This window comes from Giraffa tippelskirchi, chromosome 1 (assembly GCF_054371585.1).
Source record: "Giraffa tippelskirchi isolate mGirTip1 chromosome 1, T2T-mGirTip1v1.2.pri, whole genome shotgun sequence".
Lineage (NCBI taxonomy): Eukaryota > Metazoa > Chordata > Mammalia > Artiodactyla > Giraffidae > Giraffa > Giraffa tippelskirchi.
Window position 1 is genome coordinate 171,128,552 of NC_137275.1, and position 18,319 is coordinate 171,146,870.

An 18,319-nucleotide genomic window follows, 5' to 3' on the forward strand; every position below is an offset into this window, starting at 1 on the left:
AGTGATAATATTTGCATCAGTGAGGATCCCAGCAGGAAACAGAATTCACTCCTCAGGATGCCAAAGAAGAGTCTTTAATGATAGGACACTTACAGAGATGTGGGTGGGACTGAGAAAATTAGTAAAAAAGGCTTTCAGATACTAGCAGAAGTTCAGGTGAAGGAAGCAGAGATCTGGAATAGTAGAAGAGGGGTTGCCAGAAACTAAGCATCGAGACAGGAAGGGAGCAAGGAAGAAACACAACAGTCTCTTCCCCTTCCTTTGACTCCTATGCCCCATATATTTCTAACTCTTCTATGGACCAAATCCAGCTGAAACCAGTAATCTTCAGGGGAGCCCAGAAGATTAAATACTCAGAGGTCAGACTCTGGAAACCCACAGCAGACAAAAGCAGAGAAGAGAAGTGGAGTAGGTAAGAAAAACCAACATAACCGTGCAAATAACCAAATAATACCTAGGAAGGCCAAAATTTGCTTTCAGGATGCATTTACGAGAGCCTCCATGTTTTCAATTGTAATTTTACTCACAATGCACTTTATAAATATGACCCATAAAACTATCGTAATTAAGTTGGCCACCCTTGTAATAGGCTCTGGCAACAGGAGCTATGGGATTTCTTAAATGATGGGAGAATAATCCAGAAGGGATAAATTATCTAGAACTGCATAGTATTAGTCAGTGGACCAATGTGCTTCAATAAAATCTATCATGGAAAACAGGAAAGGGTCTGGCTTAATACTGAATTCTCACCCTATATTTTTACAACAGAGCAGGTCTAAACTCTTGAGAAGACCTATACTAAAGCCCAGTAAAGCATGTATCTCCTTCTCAGACGTACATTAAGATGACAGAGTCAACTATTACTTGCTAATTAGTAATATTTGCCCTCTCGACTTATAACACTATCAATCAAAGCAGTATGGGGAAACAGCTACTACATATTTCTTTTCCGCTCAAAGATCGAAAAGCTGCCATCTATCATACTACAGCATAAAATGATTTATAGAATATATAGTGACATGAAAAGTTTGTCTAGTTTTGAAAATGAATGACAAAATGCATATGATCATGCGCCTACACATCCACATATATCCACACATGTGCATATGTAACAGAAAGTGTGGGAGAAAAGACAATCTCTTTAACAAGCGGTGCTGGGAAAACTGGTCAACCACTTGTAAAAGAATGAAACTAGAACACTTCCTAACACCGTACACAAAAATAAACTCAAAATGGATTAAAGATCTAAACGTAAGACCAGAAACAATAAAACTCCTAGAGGAAAACATAGGCAAAACACTCTCCGACATAAATCACAGCAGGATCCTCCATGACCCACCTCCCAGAATATTGGAAATAAAAGCAAAAATAAACAAATGGGACCTAATTAAAATTAAAAGCTTTTGCACAACAAACGAAACTATAAACAAGGTGAAAAGACAGCCTTCAGAATGGGAGAAAATAATAGCAAATGAAGCAACAGACAAACAATTAATATCAAAAATATACAAGCAACTTCTGCAGCTGAATTCCAGGAAAATAAACGACCCAATCAAAAAATGGGCCAAAGAACTAAACAGACATTTCTCCAAAGAAGACATACAGATGGCTAACAAACACATGAAAAGATGCTCAACATCACTCATTATTAGAGAAATGCAAATCAAAACCACAATGAGGTATCATTTCACACCAGTCAGAATGGCTGCTATCCAAAAGTCTACAAGCAATAAATGCTGGAGAGGGTGTGGAGAAAAGGGAACCCTCTTACACTGTTGGTGGGAATGCAAACTAGTACAGCCACTATGGAGAACAGTGTGGAGATTCCTTAAAAAACTGGGAATAGAACTGCCATATGACCCAGCAATCCCACTGCTGGGCATATACACCGAGGAAACCAGAATTGAAAGAGACGCGTGTACCCCAATGTTCATTGCAGCACTGTTTACAATAGCCAGGACATGGAAGCAACCTAGATGTCCATCAGCAGACGAATGGATAAGGAAGCTGTGGTACATATACACAATGGAATATTACTCAGCCATTAAAAAAATACATTTGAATCGGTTCTACTGAGATGGATGAAACTGGAGCCCATTATACAGAGTGAAGTAAGCCAGAAAGAAAAACAACAATACAGTATACTAATGCATATATATGGAATTTGAAAGATGGTAACGATAACCCTATATGCGAGACAGAATAAGAGACACAGATGCATGGAACAATTTTATGGACTCTGAGGGAGAAGGTGAGGGTGGGACGTTCTGGGAGAATAGCATTGAAACATGTATATTATCATATGTGAAACAGAACACCATTCCATGTTCGATGCATGTGACAACGGCTCAGGGCCGGGGCAATGGGATGATCCAGAAGGATGGGATGGGGAGGGGGGTGGGTGGGGGGTCCAGGAAGGGGAACACATGTAAACCCATGGCTGATTCATGTCAATGTATGGCAAAAACTATTACAATATTGTAAAGTAATTAGCCCCCAACTAAAATAAATTTATAAATAAATAAATAAATAAATAAATAAATAAAAACATTAAAAAAAAAAAAAAAAGAAAGTGTGGCAGGGGTGTCGGTGCCCCGCCCACAGTTCCTCTGACTTTCGTGCCCCAGCAAGTCGCTCAACTACTAGCACCTGCATCTCTTTTCCTGAGGGCTTTCTCTGGCCATCAAAGCCCATCCCAGAAAAATTAACAGTCCCTGGAACTAAGTAACCCTCAACATTCCAGTGGTATACTCCTAACAAAACCTGATTCATGGCATTAATTTCTGTGCTGTCAATATTCCCACCATGGCTGACTTCAACCTGCCAACCCAACATCAACCTACTCACAAAATTCCTGAAAATTTAACAGTTAGCTCTTGGAGCTCCGATAAACAAGTTCCAACACGCCACTGTACCCCTCAGGTAGGAAAACTGTGCAGTGCAATTTTACACTCTTTTCCAGAGTTCCTTAGTGGGATAAAGGCCTGATTTCCCACAAAGATAACTTGCTGGTTAAAGTGCTCCAGGCCCTATCAGTGTTTCCTGGGATCACCTCTCAAATACATTGCTTTGCTTCAGGCTCTGCCCCTGCGGGGTTCCAAACTAAGGGAGGAAGCTGTACACCTTAAAGACAAACTGACTGTCTGGGTTTAAATCCTGGCCTGGCCACCTGCCAGCTGTGTGTGTGATGATGTGAAAGCAAAGATGCCTTTCTGTGCTTCAGTGTTTTCATCTGAAAATTGGGGATAATAATTCCACCTGGCAGGGTTGTCATGAGGACTCAGTATGAAAATTCATACAAAGTTGTACCATCAGAACCTCATGTATATTAGACAATGAACTGTTGCTGTTATTATTACTATTGTTAAACAACTGAACCAGGGAATCCACTCCCTTGACAAAGCCTAGACTTACAGAATAATTTTATCTGCTTAAGAGTCTTCTCTTATTTTTTTCTCAAATTAATTTATGAAATCCCATTGTGCTTGACGTTGTTCATGCGATATTCTCAAAATAGAGCCCTCCCAGCACAGAGATTTCCTGTAATGATGCATCCAGGGTGCCTATTAGACACATAAATTAACCACACATCCAGGTGTGAAGGCCTCAGAGAAAAGCCTGCAGCGCGAACTGTCTGCTTCCAGGTGAGCCAACACGATGTTCCTGAAAAGTTTGCCCAAGCATGAACATTAGGGAAGAAAGTGAAGGCACACACAGGTCCACCTCCTGGGGCCCAGCAACAATCCACACCCCAAACTATCCCTCCTTGGCAGCTATGACACAGCTAGGGAACAGAGTCACTCACCCTGAGCACTGGATTGGGTCTCCTGCAGGATGTTGATAATGTCCTCTCTTGGAGGTAAGCTGGGAAATTTTTCTTCCAGGATAGAAAGAATTTCCTCCTGCTTTTCTGAGATCTTCTTGGGCTCCATGGCCATCCACTTAAAAAGGATGCTACCTGAAAGGCATGAATAAAATCACCCTTAAACTTTCTAGTCAAGCTAGGATGGGGCTCAGGAAAGTCAATGTTTTCTGGTCTCTCGAAGTCTGCTTCCAGTTCGATTCCTGCCTGAACCAGGGGCCTCCAGTGTGTAACAGTCAAGAAGCAGTTTTTAGAAAACTCTTCAGATACTGTCTGCCTTGCCTCACTGTTCTTCGAGTAGTAATCTCAACAACTGAATTGAGTATGGTACACTCTATGGCACAGTTACAGATAAAGAAATAAAATGTTTCCCCCATCCCACACAAATACACAAAAATGATACACATTAGTTTTAAACATTCTCAGGATGGAAGTTAATGATAAACTATTTAAAAATATTAAATATGACTTAATATTTCTGTTTAAGAATACCTTTAAGAGATCACAGAGAAGATCATTTCATTCATCACATTACTGATTTTATATAAGAACTCTCTTCTCTTAACAATTAATGATTTCCTAGCCAAAGTGTCAGCAGCAGAAGAATATGATAAGGTAGTGAACCTTGAATCCATCCCCAATCTGCCAGGTACGACACACAGTTTTGAAGTTATTTACTAACATCTAATTATAATGAGCGACTTCACTTTCACTTTTCATTTTCATGCATTGGAGAAGGAAATGGCAACCCACTCCAGTATTTTTGCCTGGAGAACCCCAGGGACAGAGGAGCCTGGTGGGCCGCCGTCTATGGGGTCGCACAGAGTTGGACACGACTGAAGCGACTTAGCAGCAGCAGCAGCAATTATAATGATTCATAAGCTGGGTCTAACTCACAGGTTTCCATTACAAAGCACTTCGATAATATGAATGACTAACCTCTCACAATCTCCTAGAATTTCTATACATAATCTCACCTTAAAGGGAAGAGCTACCACCTGTCACATGCCCTTCTCCTGTTCCTTGAGCCCAGACTAACACACAGTCATGGGGGGAAAGGAGGCTTTGCTTAGTGATAAATGATTAAACTCTCTAAAAATTCTCAAAATTATTGATTAATTAGGGTGATACATCTCTCTAGCTTTCAGTGTAGCCTAAATGATAATTACAGTGTTAAAAATGTAAAAGGAGAACTGAAGTAGTGAGTGAGAGAAAACTTTGGTACATAATCTTGACATCTACCTGGAAATCTACGGTACATAGAGATTAGATATACATTCACCATTAAAAATCCTGGAAAAGCCCCAAGCAAGTCATCTGGCCTCTCTGTTTCTATTTGCCTATTTTAAAAACAGAAATAATCCTATTTTACCAGCTTATAAGGTTATATACTAAAAAAATCAATAAATGTAAACATCATCATGAAAAATAAATACTGCCAAATACATTTAAAGCACCTTATTCATTCATTAATTCCTTTAGCAAAGAGCTGCTGAGCACCTATTATGAGCCAAGTGCTGCGCTAGATGGTAATGATTCATGACTGGAATAATGCTAGCCTTGCCACTTGAAGCTTATAGTTGTTCAGGGGCTACAAATAAGTAAACACATAAATTTTCTTTTTTTAAATTTATTTATTTTATTGTATTTATTTTTGGCTGTGCTGGATCTTCGTTGCTGCTCAAACTTTTCTCTAGTTGCGGCAAGCAGGGGCTACCCTCTAGTTGCAGTGCAAGGACTTCTCATTGTGGTGGCTTCTCTTGTTGCAGAGCACAGGCTCTAGGTGCCTGAGCTTCAGTAGTTCCACCACACAGGCTCAGCAATTGTGGCTCACAGACTCTAGAGTGCAGGATCAGTAGTTGTGGTGCACGAGCTTAGTTGCCCTGAGGCATGTGGGATCTTCCCAGACCAGGAAGCGAACTAGTGTCCACTGCATTGGCAAGTGGACTCCTATCCACTGGGCCACCAGGGAAGTCTCACATATGTTTTGAATATGAGGGGGATAAGAAATATCACTGAGGAAAAACACAGTACTCTGAATCTAGGCAAGAATTTAGGGGTCATAAAAGGTTTCCTAGAGAGAGTTAAGCTAAGCCAAGACTTGAATAAGTGACTTAAGGCAAAGGCAAGGTAAAGGGAGATCATGACCCAGGCAGAGCATGTGTACAGGCACTGAGGTGGGAGAAGATTTGGCCAGTTCAAGGAATGGAAAGTAATTGATTAGAACTAATCAATAATAAAATTATCAAAAAACAGAGATGATCATAAGAAACATAGATGACATAGATAAAAGGTCTAATATATGTAATAGGGTTCCCCTTGGAAAGGAGAGAGAAAAAGGGATGAAACAATATTTGAAAAGAGTAGCCAATCATTTTTCAAAATTAATGAAGAGATTATTCTAATATTCAAAGTAAATTATGAATCCAAAACAGAATAAATACAAAGAAACTACCTCTAGGCACAGTAAAACTGCTAAAACTCACAGAGGAAAAAGTATATATCAGCGAAAAAGAAATATATTACTGTCAAAGGAACTACAATAAAACTGAGCCCTAATCTCATCTAAAATGATGAAAGTCAAAAGACACTGAAATTACAGCTTCCAAGTGCTGATATAAAAAAATTGCCAATATTGAATTCTTCCCTGATAGGTTAGGTGGTAAAGAATTTGCCTGCAATGCAGGAGATATGGTGCGATTCCTGGGTCAGGAAGATCTGCTAGAGAAGAGATAGGCTACCCACTCCAGTATTCTGGCCTGGAGAATTCCATGGACTCTATAGTCCATGGGGTTGCAAAGAATTGGACATGACTGAGTGACTTGCACATACATACATACTAAAATATAAGAAAAAGTGAAGGCAAAATAAAGACATTTTCAAAAATATAAATTGGAAGTATTTGTCACAAGAAGAATTCACACTCAAAAAACAGTAAAGGGAGAAGAAAATTATTATAGGTGGTAGCAAAAAAAAAACAGGAAGGAAAAAGTATTGGAGAATATATGAGTAAGAATAAATCAATGTTCACTGTATAAAACATTTATAATATGGAGCTTAAAATATATGTGTAATTAAAATACATTTCAACAGTAACAAATTGCAGATTGAACTAAGTAGAGACAAATTTCTCTAAAGTTCTTGGATGATCAGGCAAGTAGTAAAAATATTGATTTATAAGATAAATTAATGGTATTTTATAATCTTAATTATAACTACTAAAATAATTTTCTAAAAAGGAATTAATAACTAATAAGCAAATGAAGGAAAATGTAATAGTAAAAATCCTTATTTAGTGTAATAACAGTAAAAAAGGTAGAGAAAAGGGGAAAATCTGAGACAAGTAGAAAACAAATAGCAAAATGACATATTAAGCCCAAATGTAAGAGCAATTACATTAACATAAAGAGACAATGAATGTTCAGTGGGTATAGAGTTTCAGTGTTGTAAGATGAACAAGTTCTAGAGCTCTGTTGCACAACGGTGTGGGTATACTTTATTGAACTGTACACTTAAAAATGTTTAAGTTGGTAAATTTAATGTTATGTGTTTTTTGTTGTTGCTCGTTGTTCAGTCGCTAAGTTGTGTTTGACTCTTTGTGACCCCATGGACTATACAGTCCATGGAATTCTCCAGGCCAGAATACTGGAGTGGTAGCTGTTCCCTTCTCCAGGGGATTTTCCCAACCCAGGTCTCCTGCATTGCAGGCAGATTCTTTTCCAGCTGAGCTACCAGAGAAGCCCAAGAATACTGGAGTGGGAAGGCTATCCGTTCTCCAGCGGATCTTTCCCACCCAGGAATCAAACTGGGGTCTCCTGTATTGCAGGCGGATTCTTTACCAGCTGAGCTACTTCAATTAAAAGACAAAAATTATCAAACTGAATTTTAAAAACTACAATAGCAATATACTTTTTACATGAGCACACCTTAGATATAATGATATTGCAAGACTGAAAGTAAAAGAGTAGAAAAAGATGTAACACTGGTATAATATACTAATATTAGATATTCTAAGCAAGAACAATTACTTGAGATTAAGACAAATATGTGCTTATTATTAAAGAATCAACCTTCAGGTAGATACATCAATCCTAACTTTATATGAACTAATAACATTACTAATAACATTACCTAATAGCTTCCCAATATGTAAAGCAAAAATTGACAGAACTGGATGAAGAATGAGATAAATACACAATCTCAGTGGGAAATTTTAGCACACATCTCTCAGCAACTCTAAGAACCAGCAGGAAAAAAAATCAGTAAATATATAGATTATTTGAGCAACATGAGTAACAAAGTTGATCTGACATAAATTTATTATTATCAACAACATCAGACTATACTTTATCTTCTAACACAAATGAGACATCAACCAAAATTGGCCACTTGTTGAGACAAACTTCACAAATTTCAGAGGATTACGAGTTATATTCTATAGTCATCATGAAAATAGTCTAAAAATCGATAATAAAACATAACTAGAAAATTTCCAAATGTTTGAAAAATAAACACGCACTTCCAAATCATGGTGAAAGGAAAAATCACAACATAAATTAGAATATATTTTAATTGAATGATATGAAAATACTACATTTAAACTTGTAAGATGCAACTAGAGCTGTGCTGAGGAAATTTTATAACCTCAAAAGCATGAGATGTTAAAAGAAAAAAACACCTCAACTAAAAAAATGTAGAAGGAAGGATATAATAAAGATAAGAGCAAAACTTAAAAACATAAAAAAGAAACACATATAAGGAAAATAAAACAAAATACTGATTCTTGGAAAAGACTAATATGGTTTTTGAAAATGATTAAAAAACAAAATGATAGAAGGTATAATTTTCCAACATTAAAAATGAAATAGTGACATAGTACAGATTGTAAAGAGTTTTAAAGATAAGTACAGGGGACTTCCCTAGTGAAGTGGCTAAGACTCCACACTCCCAATGCACGGGGCCGGGGTTCAATCCCTGGTCAGGGAACTAGGTCCCATATGCCACAACTAAAGATCCTGCATGCACCAACTAAGACCTGGCTCAGCCAAATAAATAAATATTTTTAAAAGATAAATATAATCTTAATAGATTTTAAATTTTAGAGGAAATGGACATTTCTGGAAAAACTCAACTTGCCAAACTGATAGGAAAAGAAATTTAAAATTCAGATGGTTTTGTATTTATTTTAAAATGAATCCACAGCTTAATATCCATAGTTTACAGATCTAAGAAAACAATATAGTAATTTTACACAAATTCTCCCAAAGATTAGAAAGAGAAAATACTTCCCAACTTATTTTCTGAATCCAGCATAATCTTTATACCAATACTCAGTAGAGACAGTACAAGAAAGAAGAAGCAGAGGCAGATCTTTCTCATAAGTATATTTGCAAAAAAAAGTTTTTAAAGCTAGCCCCAAATAAAGATAGCAATATATAATAGGATATTGCTGTTGCTGCTGCTGCTTAGTCACTTCAGTCGTGTCCAACCCTCTGCAACCCCATGGACCACGGCCCGCCAGGCTCCTCTGCCCATGGGATTCTCCAGGCAAGAGGACTGGAGTGGGTTGCCATTTCCTTCTCCAATAGGATATTGAATTGTCACCAAATAGGGACTTTTTAGGAACTAAAGGCCAAGTTAACATTTCAAAGTTAACATAATTCAGTGCCCTAGTAGAAGAGAAATATCAAAGGGTCACCTCAGTAAAGGTCTAGTTGTGAAACTACTTGATAAAATCCAAGATTTAATCACATCAAATCTCAGCCAAGTAGAAATAAAAGACAACTTCCTTAATTTGATGAAGGGCATTTATAAAAACCAAGTAAGGTTATGGCTGATTCACATTGTTGTATGGCAGAAACCAACACAATATTGTAAACATTTAAAAAACAAAACAATTTAAAAAGAAAGAGGAAAAAACCAAATAAGAAAAGCAAACATTATCCTTAACTGTGAATTATGAAAGACTTCCACCTCAAATCAGGAATTAGACAAAGATGCATGCTATTTCTAGTTAACACTGCAGTGTGAATACTAACCAGAGAAATAAGACAGGTAAAAGAAGTAAAAGTGTAAAAAAAAAAAGGTGAAAGTATAAAGAAAGAAAAAGAAGAAATAAAAACTGACTTCTTAATAGATGATATGTGTATCAACTTAAAAATGAAAATACAAATAAATTAATTATTCATTAACAAATGAATTAACTAATTAATAATACAAATTAACTTAAGACAGTAAATAAATTTAGCAAGGCTGCTGGGTATAATGTCAGTAATACAAACTTGTATTTCTATAAACAATCATGAGCAATTAGAAAATCAAATTTAAATTAAACTGTAATGGCATCAAAATATAAATATTTAATAATAAATTACACAAAAATATGCCTGGCTTACAGTCAAACCAAGATTCCAATTTCTTTGGTTTAACGATCTTAATTTTAAAATACATAAAAAGGCAGTATTCAGAAATTAATCTAACAGGTATTGTACTAAACAGAATCCTATAGAATAATTCAATGAAAAGGAACTTCTGACATTATAATTTTGACTTGACAATTAAGAAAGAGATGATGTTCTGATATAAGTAGGAAAAAAATAAGTCAAAAAGATGCTCACCATACTCTGAGTTGTTTTTACTGCAGAAGAAAGGCTATGGCCCAACTTTATTCAAGGGACTCATCTATAGCAAATTTTTCTTTTTCTCTCTAGAGGCCCATTTAGTAACATACTTAATTTAAATATCAATAGCAGGATGCAGAGCAGGCAAAAGCACCTCTTAGCAAAATCAAATCTATTTTTGACATAGGAGTTGACTTAACTTCCAGTTAAATCTGCAGAACTAAAAAATCCTTAAATTCATATACATGTATACAAAAGTGTCCCAGCTCTTCAAAACCATGAGAAATTACCAACAAGTAACACAGAAAGTAATTATAATAAAATAGTAAATATTTCATTCCATTAGAGAAAAAAATTAACCACATATACTTTGTTCAAAAGAATGGAGAAGTGAAGGACCTCTTCCCAAAAGCAATTGCAGTGCATTAATATTAAACATGAACTAATGAATTCAGAAGTTGTTTGGGGAAAACATTCGCCACAGTCAAGGCATATTCTGCATGATAAATTCTTTGCAGAAAAGAAGGGATTTAAACCTCTTTCCTGTTTCATCTGGGATTGTTTTTTTCATACTGAAACAAAAAAAACTAAAGGACAAATAATGGAGAGAGGAAGGGAGGGGGGAGGGAGAAAGAAGGAGAAAAAAATGGAAAATACAACTTGTATTTTTGCCTGCAAAGGGCTAAAAAGGGAGCAAATTACTCAAGCGCTTAGTAATCTTATAAATTTAAAATGCCTAAATTTAAGAATAAAATTCATCTTTACAAGGCAAGAGAAATAATTAACATTCTAAGGTTGAGGAATTGTTCTGGTTTTATATCTAGCAGAAAAAATAATTTCTATCCCCTTCCCCCAACTCAGGCCATCCCTCTTCCTAAGGAAAACAGCCGTATAATTCCTTCTGGACTTTGTAACCATTTTGGGAGATGAATGATTCACTCTTTGGACAAGAGAGGGAAAAAAATGGTCTGGCTCTGTTCCTTTCCTATTAGACCTCCTTAAAAGGATCTTTTTGAAGCTGTTAATCCAGGCTACAAAAATAGCAAGCAACAATTCTTTATTAACGTTCAAATGGAACAACCAACAGAAGGAGAGAATTATTTCTTTAAAACCTGCTGCTGCTGCTGCTAAGTCACTTTAGTCGTGTCCGACTCTGTGCGACCCCATAGATGGCAGCCCATCAGGCTCCTTCGTCCCTGGGATTCTCCACAACCTAGGGCATAGTTTTTCCACTTCCTCAGCTAAGAACAATTGCTGTTATTTGTTTCAAGTTGTGGCTCTGTCAAGGCCTTGTACAAAGAAAAGAAACATGAGCTGTGGTTTGGATGGAAACCTGCCTGGTAATCAGTGATTGCAGTCTCATCATTGCCAGCTAGTTCTGGAAAGCACACACACACACACAAATACACATGTGGGCCCACAAATCCTCAGTGCGATGACTCAGCAATTTAATGGTCCTTAAATTCGACAATGCTGCTGCTGCTGCTAAGTCGCTTCAGTCGTGTCCGACTCTGTGCGACCCCATAGACGGCAGCCCACCAGGCTCCGCCGTCCCTGGGATTCTCCAGGCAAGAATACTGGAGTGGGTTGCCATTTCCTCCTCCAGTGCAATAAAGGGAAAAGTGAAAGTGAAGTCGCTCAGTCGTGTCCGACTCTTAGCGACCCCATGGACTGTAGCCTACCAGGCTCCTCCATCCATGGGATTTTCCAGGCAAGAGTACTGGAGTGGGGTGCCATTGCCTTCTCCGAAAATCGACAATAGCCCTCTAGTAAACATTTCTGCAGAAAACGAATACAGGTTGAGGAGTCTGACAGGTCTATAATTGTTTGCTTTTGGTACAAATTCAGGGCATAAACAAACACCAACTTTAGGCCACCATGACTGTATGTGACTTTTAGACAGAACAGATGGTAACTTGTTTGAAAACAATAATAAGCCTTAGAAGCAAATAGTAGGAGGAAGAAAATAAGAAGAGGAAGAGGAGATGAAAAGTCAGGAAAAAAGAAATAAAACAAAGAACAAGAACCACAACAGCAAAAACATAGATGGGGAGGGGATGAAGAAGTGAAAAGACAGATTTCCAAAAATCAAGGTCATTTATGATCTCCTCTGAATGAGCACATTCTCTTTTCAGATAATTTCTTATGCAAATAATTAGAAAGCAATCTCCATAAGTCAATCTATGCCTTTTCAGATGAAACTGATGCTCATGAGCTGCATCCTGAAATTTCTAAGTTTGAGATATGTCCTACTAAAAGACAACGGCAAGATCTAACTATTGTAAAAAGTGTTAATTCAAGAAAACGCAAATTATGTCAACTTTGTCAAATCCCCTAAAGGGCCTGAACACACATTAGCCATGGCTGTGCCACCTGTTGGCATTTATCCATAACTGTCCTGCCAAGGTCCAGATGACAGAGTGACAGGGGAGATGATTAGATAAACACAGCAGGTTATTTCTTCACTGGCAGCTTGATATCTACTTTTAATTGGTATACAAATGATCTTTTAACAGCATCTATATTAATCAGGTTCTACCTCCATATTTGAATATAATACTATCCCATCATGCAAACATTCTGACATACAGCTAGAGCAGTGAGTATTACAAAAGATTCCAATATGACTAATTTTAAGTATTAATTTTCTATATTTAGAAAAAACACCGGCCTGTATAGAAAAAGAGACTTGGAACAGGAACAGTCTAGTCTTTACTAGACTAAAGGTTAAGCTGATTAGAACAATCCCCACATGCTGACTGAGGAGCAGAGAAGTGTGCGATACACTGCCCAGTACCTATATAAAACGCTATTACATATGTAAGAGTTGGAGAATGTCTATGATATTATTAAGTGTCCTTTCAAGAAGAATGATGTAATGAAAAAACCTTCAGACCTAGATATTCTTTTAATAAGGAATTGGTATATGTGTTTGTTTCACTAATAATATGAATTTCACAGTTAATTATATTTCTATTTTTTTCTTGACTCCAGGAGGCTCATATTCAAACTTTCAAGCAGAACATCACTTTTACTCCTCCAAGTTTATTTATTGGTATGTTTCCTGACCCTGACTCTTTTTTTCTGCTTTATTATATTTACATGCATTTTTGTAAGCCACCTCAAATAGTCTATGGAAAAAGAAAGGACACAAAAATAATATAAATAATAAATAGATAGATAGATGACTGACCTGTACAAATAGATACTACATTTAGCATAAAAGCAGGGATACAATAAAAATGAAGAGTGTATACTACATGATCCCGTTTATATAATACAACAAAAAGACAAACATCAATCTCTAGTGTTATGGGGAACACATAGGGGTGGTAAAATTTAAAGAAAAGTAGGAAGGTGTGTGCTGTAAAGATCAAAATATTGGTTAACTTTACTTAGAGAGGGAGAGAGTTGTGATGGGGACAGGCACAAGGAGGTTATCTTGTTCCACGTTTTACTTGATTAATTGTTAAAAAGATGTCTCTTGTGATATTTCACTTGAGCTGTATATTTAAATTTTTATATTTATGTTTTGTATTTTTTTCTGTACATGTATTATACTCCATGAAAGGTTAAAATTATATATATATACATATATATATAAGATACACATATAAGGATGAAAATAGAAACAAACACTTGAAAAATACCAAAACAAAGATTTCTAAAAGCAAAAAATGAGGGGAGGAGATTACTGGAAGGAACAATGTTCAAATTCTGGACATTAAGAATATTGAAGGGATGGGCTTGAATGAAATGGGAATTATTAATACAATATCATAGTACCAACTAAATCAATATAGTCATAAAACAGAAAGGATATTAAAATGTCTTGCAAAATTATTTTCATGACAGGATTTATTGAGGATCTATTATATGACAGGAACTGTTGCAGGCACCACAGAAAGGAACAGTGGTTCAGTTCAGTTCAGTTTAGTCGCTCAGTCGTGTCCAACTCTTTGCAACCCCATGAACTGCAGCACGCCATGTCTCCCTGTCCATCACCAACTCCTGGAGTTTACCCAAACTCATGTCCATTGAGCTGGTGATGCCATCTAACCGTCTCATCCTCTGTCGTCCCCTGCTCCTCCTGCCCTCAATCTTTCCCAACATCAGGGTCTTTTCCAATGAGTCAGCTTTTCACATCAGGTGGCAAAAATACTGGTGTTTCAGCTTCAACATCAGTCCTTCCAATGAACACCCAGGGCTGATCTCCTTTAGGATGGACTGGTTGGATCTCCTTGCACTCCAAGGGACTCTCAAGAGTCTTCTCCAACACAACAGTTCAAAACCGTCAATTCTTCAGTGCTCAGCTTTCTTTATAGTCCAACTCTCACATCCATACATGACCACTGGAAAAACCATAGCCTTGACTAGATGGACCTTTGTTGACAAAGTAACAAACACCTGTGCTTTTTAATATGCTGCCTAGGTTGGTCATAACTTTCCTTCCAAGGAGTAAGCATCCTTTAATTTCATTGCTGCAATCACCATCTGAAATGATTTTGGAGTGCCAAAAAATAAAGTCTGACACTGTTTCCAATGTTTCCCCATCTATTTCCCATGAAGTGATGGGACCAGATGCCAAGATCTTAGTTTTCTGAATATTGAGCTTTAAGACAACTTTCTCACTCTTCTCTTTCACTTTCATCAAGAGGCTCTTGAGTTCTTCTTTGCTTTCTGCCATAAGGGTGGTGTCATCCACATATCTGAGGTTATTGATATTTCTCCCAGCAATCTTGATTCCAACTTGTGCTTCCTCCAGCCCAGCGTTTCTCATGATGTATTCTGCATATAAGTTAAATAAGAAGGGTGACAATATACAGCCTTGACGTACTTCTTTTCCTATTTGGAACCAGTCTGTTGTTCCATGTCCAGTTCTAACTGTTGCTTCCTGACGTACATACAGGTTTCTCAAGAGGCAGGTCAGGTGGTCTGGTATGCCAATCTCTTTCAGAATTTTCCAGTTTATTGTGATCCACACAGTCAAAGGCTTTGGCATAGTCAATAAAGCAGAAGTAGATGTTTTTCTGGAACTCTCTTGCTTTTTAGATGATCCAGCGGATGTTGGCCATTTGATCTCTGGTTCCTCTGCCTTTTCGAAAACCAGCTTGAACATCTGGAAGTTCACAGTTCACGTATTGCTAAAGCCTGGCTTGGAGAATTTTGAGCATTACTTTACTAGTGTGTGAGATGAGTGCAACTATGTGGCAGTTTGAGCATTCTTTGGCATTGCCTTTCTTTGGGATTGGAATGAAAACTGACCTTTTCCAGTCCTGTGGCCACTGCTGAGTTTTCCATATTTGCTGGCATATTGAGTGCAGCACTTTCACAGCATCCTCTTTCAGGATTTGAAATAGCTCAACTGGAATTCCATCACCTCCACTAGCTTTGTTCGTAGTGATGCTTCCTAAGGCCCACTTGACTTCACATTCCAGGATATCTGGCTCTAGGTGAGTGATCACACCATCGTGATTATCTGGGTCATGAAGATCTTTTTTGTATAGTTCTTCCGTGTATTCCTGCCACCTCTTCTTAACATCTTCTGCTTCTGTTAGGTCCATACCATTTCTGTCCTTTATTGTCCCCATCTTTGCATGAAATGTTCCCTTGGTATCTCTAATTTTCTTGAAGAGATCTCTAGTCTTTCCTGTTCTGTTGTTTTCCTCTATTTCTTTGCATTGATCGCTGAGGAAGGCTTTCTTATCCCTCCTTGCTATTCTTTGGAACTCTGCATTCAAATGGTTATATCTTTCCTTTCCTCCTTGGCTTTTCACTTCTCTTCTTTTCACAGCTATTTGTAAGGCCTCCTCCAACAGCCATTTTGCTTTTTTTGCATTTCTTTTTCTTGGGGATAGTCTTGATCCCTGTCTCCTGTACAATATCACGAACCTTCATCCATAGTTCATCAGGCACTCTATCAGATCTAGTCCCTTAAATCTATTTCTCACTTCCACTGTATAATCTCAAGGGATTTGATTTAGGTCATACCTGAACGGTCTAGTGGTTTTCCCCACTTTATTCAATTTCAGTCTGAATTTGGCAATAAGGAATTCGTGATCTGAGCCACAATCAGCTCTGGGTCTTGTTTTTGCTGACTGTATAGAGCTTCTCCATCTTTGGCTGCAAAGGATATAATCAGTCTGATTTCAGTGTCGACCATCTGGTGATATCCATGTGTAGAGTCTTCTCTTGTGTTGTTGGAAGAGGGTGTTTGCTATGACCAGTGCGTTCTCTTGGCAAAACTCTATTAGACTTTGTCCTGCTTCATTCTGTACTCCAAGGCCAAATTTGCCTGTTACTCCAGGTATTTCTTGACTTCCTACTTTTGCATTCCAGTCCTCTGTAACGAAAAGGACATCTTTTTTGGGTGTTAGTTCTAAAAGGTCTTGTAGGTCTTCATAGAACCGTTCAACTTCAGCTTCTTTAGCGTTACTGGTCGGGGCATAGACTTGGAGTACCGTGATACTGAATGGTTTGCCTTGGAAATAAACAGAGATCATTCTGTCGTTTTTGAGATTGCATCCAAGTACGGCATTTTGGACTCTTTTGTTGACTATGATGGCTACTCCATTTCTTCTACAGTGGAGCAGTGAACAAAACATGTAAAGTCTCTAATCTCATGAAGCTTATATTCTGGAATAAAGGACCAAGAAGGAGAAGGAGATACAGTGATAAAGCTAAGTAGATGGGTAGCAATAAGCATTTCAGAAGGAAGGTACAGTTTATGTAAATCCTCAAGAGTGGAATAGTTTGGCATATTGGAAAAGATGAAAGGCTTCTATTCCTAGAACACACAATGGGAAAACAGGAAAAGAGCATGAGATGATGTTGGAATTGGCAGGGGCAAGATTGTGTTGTGGATTGTAAGGGTGGAGTGCTTGGATTTTGAGTATGATGGATTTTATGCAGGGGATTGACTTGACTGGTTTATACTTTTATGATCACTTTGTAAGCAATAGATTTTATGAAGGAAATAGGGCAACAGTCAGGCAGCTATGGCATTAGCCAAACAGAGTAGCTTGGATTGAAATACTAGTAGTGATCATGAGAAAAGTGGATGGATGCAGGTTATGTTTTAGATGTAGAGTCAGCAGGACTTGTCGATGCATCAGTGAGGGAACAAAGGTAAAAGAAAGATTCAAGTATCACTTTTAGCTTGAATGGCTTGAACAATTGGGTAGCTGTCAGTACCTTTTACTACTATTAGGGAACTGGGATAAAAGTAGGTTTGGAGGTACAAGGAACCAAAAGATTCCATGATATCTCTGTTGAAGTAGTGGTGCTAACTAGACATGCACGTGAAGATGTCAAATGGGCACTGGAAATGAACCTGCAATCCTAAAGAGAGGTCATGGTTAGAGATACAGGAGTCACAGCCTGTGTGTTATATTTAAGATTTTGGAATTAAATGAGGCCATCTAAGTACTGTACAGATAAAAAATGCCCCCAGGACAAAGTTCTAGGGTACTGCAATATTTAGAAGTTGAGCAGAAGAGAAGGAACTAACAAGCAATACTAAAAAAGAATAGGCCCAACCTTTTTGCACATTAAGGAATACACTGAAAATTACAGGTATTTTTTTTTTTCAGTATACCAGGCTAAGAGGCATACTAAGGGTCCTCTCCAAGGACTGAGGGGATCAATATCTTGGCTCAAGAAATCCATTTACAGCACACCAGCCTCAGTATGATGGATTTTATGGTGTGACCATGGGAATGAAAGGCAAACAACAGTTAGACTGACAAAGTACTTAGTTTGGAGTATATTCAGGTTTTTTGGCATAAAGTTTATAGTAACATATCTTCCATAGAGGTCCAATTATGATGCTTTCAAG

The 18,319-nt window shown here is 37.5% G+C and overlaps 1 protein-coding gene across 3 annotated transcripts in view; it reads right to left on the reverse strand.

The window, feature by feature from the left end:
* PRUNE2 (prune homolog 2 with BCH domain) overlaps nucleotides 1-18,319 on the reverse strand; it is a 284,658-nt gene that overhangs the window by 200,233 nt on the left and 66,106 nt on the right. For all 3 annotated transcript variants that reach the window (XM_081505723.1, XM_081505702.1, XM_081505712.1), the window contains exon 5: nucleotides 3,806-3,958. In XM_081505723.1, coding sequence (XP_081361849.1) covers nucleotides 3,806-3,958 — 153 coding nt within the window. The remainder of the gene's footprint in view (nucleotides 1-3,805; nucleotides 3,959-18,319) is intronic.